This window comes from Gobio gobio, assembly GCF_949357685.1.
Source record: "Gobio gobio genome assembly, chromosome: 1".
Taxonomy (NCBI): domain Eukaryota; kingdom Metazoa; phylum Chordata; class Actinopteri; order Cypriniformes; family Gobionidae; genus Gobio; species Gobio gobio.
Genome location: NC_137097.1, coordinates 80,035,802 through 80,043,331, shown reverse-complemented (window position 1 = coordinate 80,043,331; position 7,530 = coordinate 80,035,802). Strand labels below are relative to the sequence as shown.

The 7,530-nt window shown below is 43.4% G+C and overlaps 1 protein-coding gene across 1 annotated transcript; it reads left to right on the top strand.

The window, feature by feature from the left end:
* The first annotated feature begins 766 nt into the window (after positions 1-766).
* Positions 767-3,381, top strand: LOC307126382 (endonuclease domain-containing 1 protein-like). Its single transcript, XM_079816864.1, has 2 exons — positions 767-1,136; positions 1,278-3,381. The coding sequence occupies exons 1-2, from the start codon at positions 828-830 to the stop codon at positions 1,872-1,874; spliced, it is 906 nt and encodes a 301-aa protein (XP_079672990.1). The 5' UTR covers positions 767-827; the 3' UTR covers positions 1,875-3,381.
* The last annotated feature ends 4,149 nt before the right edge of the window (positions 3,382-7,530 follow it).

Below are 7,530 nucleotides of genomic sequence, written 5' to 3'. Positions count from 1 at the left end.
CACCACGGTAACCCCCAAAATACCAACATGACAAAAACCTTTCTACATCCCAACTTAATAGAACATTAAACAGTAATAACAAGCCGTCTCCTTCATTTATCTTGCTTAAAACACATGAAGATAAAAATTCAACATTTTATCTTACAATTAGATCTCATGCAAAGCATTCTGGGAACTAGAAATCTCCTTACTCTCAGGTTGTACACAATAAAATTAAGTTGTGACAAAATGTTCATTTAAATATAATATTGATCAAGCAGCAAACATCTTCGAAACAACAACGGCCACGTCTGATGTAGACAACACTGTTATAAAATTACCCTTAAATAAGAAATATGTAAAAAATTGCTAGATTTATGTGGCAATGTGGAAAAATACGTCGTCGTGTGAAAAGGGTTCATCACATCAGCCAAATCCAGCAGTAAATATTTGAAGTAAATGTAAGTTAAATAGTATGTTGGAAATGCACATCTACAAAGCCTTGATTACTCAGGATAAGAAGTGCGATATACAATTATACAAAATATGTTTTTGCTACAAATCCAAATTAAGTGAGCTAGTCAAATTATCCAAGTAAAGAAACAAAGATTTATTATTTATGTTACACTTAGAGCCTCAATGATTCAGTTTTATCAGTGTAGGGTTTACCAGCCTTAGAAACGTATGAACTCGTTGGGAGTTGAGTTCATAGTGATGAGCGAGTGTGTAGGTGTGGTCTCTACTGCAACACTATTTAAACACGTACGAGGAAACATCAAGTGTATTTCTGTGGAACTGCTACAACCACTTCAGCTTTATTTCTGGTTTGTGATTCAGTTCAGGTGACGATGCGTCTGTTTGTCATCTCTGCGTTGCTGGTGTTGGGCTTTCCATCCATCATGACTGAAGTCGTTGATTCATTCAGCACATGCAGTGATTTTTTTATTGGAAACGATCCTCCAGAAATCACAGATGTTCTGAAGAATAATGAATCGGAGAATACGGACCGCTACAAACTAATCTGCCAAAAGTATGAAGGAGAATACAGGTTTGCAACTCTCTATGACATAAAAGAGAAGATCCCTGTTTTCTCAGCTTACAAATTTACTGGGATTTATAAAAAAACCCCACATATTCCATGGATGATCGAGCCGCAGGTAATGTTTCTCATGCTGGATTCTTACAGTTATAATCGAAATTGTCTGAGCTTTATGCATCTGATTTTACTTTTCTTCAAATAATAATTTGGAAATGATATATAGAATTGAATCTCTTTCTCTTCATTATCTCTTCTGTAGCTTGAACCATTAGATGGCAGAATGTCTGCACCAGGTGTCAATCAGGCTATAGAGGGAGACTACTGGAAGGATGGCGAAAAGAAGACAGTGGATCATGGACACTTATTTCCCAATGGCCACGCACCTGATGAAATTACAGCTGAATCCACATACACACAGACCAATACTGTGCCACAGAAGATCAGCTTTAATAGTGGTAGTTGGAGACTTATGGAGCGACGTGTTAGAGATTTAATGAATTCTAACTGCCGTGACCAAAACAACATCTTAGCTTATGTGCTGACGGGAGCTGTGCCTGGCAACACGCGCTTAAATAACAGAGTTAACATCCCCTCATACATGTGGACCGTTTTCTGCTGCTATAATGCTAAAAGTAAAGCATGGGAATCCCAGGCTCACTGGGCTGAAAACAGAGATGAGGACAACCCAACGCCAATCAAGGCAAAAACAGTGCAGGAATTAGAAGTTTTTCTGGCAATTAATTATAAACGATCCTTCCTCTTCAGCAATGAGTGTTACAATATGTATGGTTCAAAACAATTACACACGGATTTGCGAACATTTTTCATGTCATCAGATTCCATAAAACTGGGTTAAGTTGTTTTTCAATTCAGTAAATTTCAGTAAACTGAAAGGTTAATTAAATGTCATTTCGTTAAATCAGGTTAACATTCCTAATTTTGGCCAAAACTATTAAGTTCAGTTATTCTAAAATGAATATAAAACTAAAACCAAAACAAGTAATCCAGTTTAATTGATTATTTTTATTTAGTGAAATACAATTTTTCAACATTGAAACAAAAATCAACATTAACAAATGTTATCTAACAAGAACACCTTTTACAAAATCTTATTGGCTTTTTTATTATACATGATACATTAAAAATATAAAATGTATTTTATAATTGTAAACATTTTATTATACATTTAACATTAAAAAGTCTCCCAATTTTTTTAATTTTGATAAAAAAACGCATACAATAACATTTTATTTCATATAACATTTACTCTCCATATCCAGTCCTGTGCAAAGCATGATGGGAAGGGGAAATCCTGTCCCTGGTTTCTATAATGCAGTTTTAAAACAACTAAAATCATTTATGTAACTCAACTCAAATGGATTAAGTAAAGTGGTCGAAAATAATTGTGTTGGATTAACTTCATTTACTTAAATCATTTATTTCCGGCCTTCTTAACTGAAACATGTTCTTTCAAAATTAAAATATTGAGTTGAGCTAAAATTTAACTGTTTCAAGTCAGTTTAACACAATGCAATTTTGTTTGAATAAGATACCTAATACAATGGTGTTAAAGGGATAGTTCACCCAAAAATGAAAATGCTGTCATCATTTACTCACCTTCATGTTGTTCCAAACCTGTATGAGTTTCTTTGTTCTGCTGAACACAAAAGAAGATATTTTGAAGAATGTTTGCAACAAAGCAGAGAGAGCAACCATTCACTGTAGTAGGGGAAAAATACTATGTTAGTGAATGGTTGCTCTATCTGCTTGGTTACACACATTCTTCAAAATATCTTCTTTTGTGTTCAATAGAACAAAGAAACTCATACGGGTTTGGAACAACATGAAGGTGAATAAAAGATGACAGCATTTTCATTTTTGGGTGAACTATCCCTTGGATGATGGAGCTTTTAATACTTAGCATTTAAGATACTAATGTGTGCTGTTACTAGCTAAAAGTTTGTAAACTAGCTAGTGCAGTATTATAATTCAGTTGTGTAACATTAAAATATATGAATTTGAAGTGGATGAATGAATATATGAAATTGAATGCCTGAATCATGTAAGCCATATAAATTTCTCTTTAAGACTACTTAATTAAATCACTTAAAATGTATTCATTCTATGATGTTTTGATTCTATGATATTCTATGACATTCTATGATAATTGATTCATGTGGGACTGATGTACACAATTAAGTCATGTAAATCCAACACACTTTTTTTTCAGTGTTCATCCAATAAAAATTGGATGTTAAAGAACATTCTGGTCTCCCTTGAATTAAAATCTATTAAATTTACACTCATTATCGTCTGTATTTTATTAAATGAAATTATTAAATAAACGCAGGGGCGGGAAGATGTTTTTTTTTATGTGTTTTTTTTAATAAGAAACAATATGGAGTCTATAAAATCAAAGTCCCTTTATAAGACGAGTCATTTCACTCAGCGGCCATCTTTAAAACGCCTCTCGCCAATGCAAGTGCAGCTCCTATCTCTTTGAATGGGGAAACGGCAAATTCTCCACAACTGCTTACGATTCAATTTCATAATTGAAATCACCAATGAAATCTGACAACAACCGTCTCATAAATTGTGTTTCATTGTGTGTTGCGTCGTGTCATATCTGGGGGCGTGGCATGGTGGCGGAGTCGGCGTCGTGTCATTTCTGGGGGTGTGGCATGGTGGCGGAGTCGGCGTCGTGTCATTTCTGGGGGCGTGACGTGGGGGCGGAGTCGGCGTTGTGTCATTTCTGGGGGCGTGACGTGGGGGCGGAGTCGGCGTCGTGTCATATCTGGGGGCGTGGCGTGGTGGCGGAGTCGGCGTCGTGTCATATCTGGGGGCGTGGCGGTGGAGTCGGCGTCGTGTCATATCTGGGGGCGTGGCGTGGTGGTGGAGTCGGCGTCATGTCATATCTGGGGGTGTGGCATGGTGGCGGAGTCGGCGTTGTGTCATATCTGGGGGCGTGGCGTGGTGGCGGAGTCGGCGTCGTGCCATATCTGGGGGCGTGGTGGCGGCGTCGTGTCATATCTGGGGGCGTGGCGTGGTGGCGGAGTCGGCGTTGTGTCATATCTGGGGGCGTGGCGGTGGAGTCGGCGTCGTGTCATATCTGGGGGCGTGGCGGTGGAGTCGGCGTCGTGTCATATCTGGGGGTGTGGCATGGTGGCGGAGTCGGCGTTGTGTCATATCTGGGGGCGTGGCGTGGTGGCGGAGTCGGCGTCGTGCCATATCTGGGGGCGTGGTGGCGGCGTCGTGTCATATCTGGGGGCGTGGCGTGGTGGTGGAGTCGGCGTCGTGTCATATCTGGGGGCGTGACGTGGGGGCGGAGTCGGCGTCGTGTCATTTCTGGGGGCGTGACGTGGTGGCGGAGTCGGCGTTGTGTCATATCTGGGGGCGTGACGTGGGGGCGGAGTCTGCATCGTGTCATTTCTGGGGGCGTGACGTGGTGGCGGAGTCGGCGTCGTGTCATATCTGGGGGCGTGGCGTGGTGGTGGAGTTGGCGTCGTGTCATATCTGGGGGCGTGACGTGGTGGCGGAGTCGGCGTCGTGTCATATCTGGGGGCGTGACGTGGGGCGGAGTCTGCGTCGTGTCATATCTGGGGGCGTGACGTGGGGCGGAGTCTGCGTCGTGTCATTTCTGGGGGCGTGACGTGGGGGCGGAGTCGGCGTTGTGTCATATCTGGGGGCATGATGTGGTGGCTGAGTCGGCGCCGTGTCATATGACACGACACCGAATATGACAGATATGACACAACGCCGACTCCGCCTCCACGTCACGCCCCCAGATATGACACGACGCCGACTCCGCCACCACGCCACGCCCCCAGATATGACACAACGCCGACTGCACCACCACGCCACGCCCCCAGATATGACACGACGCCGACTCCGCCCCCACGCCACGCCCCCAGATATGACACGACGCCGACTCCGCCACCACGTCACGCCCCCAGATATGACACGACGCCGACTTCACCACCACGCCACGCCCCCAGATATGACACGGCGCCGACTCAGCCACCACATCATGCCCCCAGATATGACACAACGCCGACTCCGCCCCCACGTCACGCCCCCAGAAATGACACGACGCAGAGTCGGCGTCGTGTCATATCTGGGGGCGTTACGTGGGGGTGGAGTCGGCGTCGTGTCATATCTGGGGGCGTGGGGGCGGAGTCGGTGTCGTGTCATATCTGGGGGCGTGACGTGGGGGCGGAGTCGGCGTCATGTCATATCTGGGGGCGTGACGTGGGGGCGGAGTCGGCGTCATGTCATATCTGGGGGCGTGACGTGGGGGCGGAGTCGGTGTCGTGTCATATCTGGGGGCGTGACGTGGGGGCGGAGTCGGCGTCATGTCATATCTGGGGGCGTGGCGTGGGGGCGGAGTCGGCGTCGTGTCATATCTGGGGGCGTGGCGTGGAGGCGGAGTCGGCGTCGTGTCATATCTGGGGGCGTGACGTGGGGGCGGAGTCGGCGTTGTGTCATATCTGGGGGCGTGGCGTGGGGGCGGAGTCGGCGTCGTGTCATATATGGGGGCGTGGCGTGGGGGCGGAGTCGGCGTCGGGGAAAACAGTCCATTCCCCCTGTTAAAAAGACCACCATTATGGTTATAATCATGTATATTAGTTCACCTTTTCTATATGCCCGAAATCACATCATCTGTCGCAGCATCCGACCAGCGAGCCAATCAGCACTCGGGGTAAAACGTGCAGATCAGCGCACCCGCCCACTAGTTCAGTCAGATCAATCGGTAATGCAAAGGGATGCGAGCTGTACTGTAGCGATTTATCTTTGCTAAAGTTGTGTGCGTGCCTGCAAAGTGAGTAGCAGTCTTTACATATATTGTTCTCTACTTTGTTTATGAACCGTTTAATTGCTTCAAGTGTGTAGAAGTTAATGTATGCAAGTGACAAACGCGAACTAACTTGTAAAGATGTCCGTGGGTATATTTACATACCAGTTTCCTCATATATATCACTGTCATGCATCAAAGACATAATCTATGTGCCATTCACACATCATATGGTTTATTTAACGGGTAAATATCGCTAATTTCTAAGAGTTAAAGCACTCGTTAAGCGCATGCGCACTACTGTGCTAGACAGAGCGGCTCCGTCTCTGTATTCAGCGCTGAAAGGTGTCGAATTTCAACTACACCATATTAGTAATTTGTAGTGGTGCATTTCCCTATATAATGGCACATTTGTTCTTCATATTTACTGTAGTAATCATTGTAGTTAAATATTCCTTGTGGAGATTACTGTGCTTATATTTATTGTGACTACTGTTATTTGTTATTTGTACTTATTTCTCTTTTATCTGTTAATTGTAGAAAACCACACACACATGCAAAGAAGATTTATTCAGTGTACTGAGTTATGGTGACAATAAATGGGTTATTCCCGAATACCTGATCTTCTGTGTTAAACGTCTCTCACCGGACGCTCTGTAGTGGGTCTGTTATCAACCGGCAAATTCACATTGGGAAAGCTACTAGTAGCCATCCTTTTTACACCCCCACAATGTAAATGCATGGGGTTAACCCTGTATAGCCTGTGTGGAATCACTTCTGCCGCTCAACAGAGCAAGATCTATAGCAAAACGTAGCCGTATTGGGTCAGATTGTCCGTACAGTATCTGTAACTGATAAACGACCCAACGGAATCAATGACCAAAGGTGTCATTTTCTCATCAAAACACATGCAGCTCCGCCGAACCCCATACAGGGATGACATGCCAACTTCATAAATCTTTCCATGAAGACGTTCATTCAGTGTTCCTGAATTTAATGGATTAAAAGTATGTATTGCATACATTTAACGTTTTAAAATGATCATAACGTGTCTTGTGCTATGAAATTGACATGTCAGTGTCACCACATTTTTAGAATTATTGACAATAGCCGTTTGCAAGCCGTTTATAGACGTTTTTTATTAACTTTTTTATAGCAACCGTCTTAATCAAAAGACTGTGTGATTTATGAAGTAGCCTAGCTATTATATTCTGTAATATTTGTGGGAGCAGCTGCATTTAGACGAGAAAATGTCCTGTGACAAGTATGACTTTATTGGTGTTTTGTTCAGCAAACTTTTGCCATTGCAATTAATGAATTCTCTTTTTTAATCTTCACAATAGTGCCAGCATCATGTAGTGCAGATGTTTAATTATAATGGACGTATTGCACAGGCTTTGGGAATTGACGAATGGCTCCGTCTGTTTATTTGGCACTATATTAAACTTCAGATCAGGGTTTATTAACTTACTAGTTGTGCAGAACGCCACGACAACTTTTCAGGACTGCACCAAGCAAAAATAAATCGTAATTGTTACAAAGAGTAAAGATAAAGTGCATTCATTCTAATGGCTTGTTTTCCCCCACGGCATATGACGGATATGACGTTTTTGTGGGCGTTCCCAGTAATGCAGACCAACACTATAGGAACCGGAGCTTCTAACGGCAGCTGCAGTGACACAATGACTTTACTAATCAAGCCGGGGCTTATTCACCATAT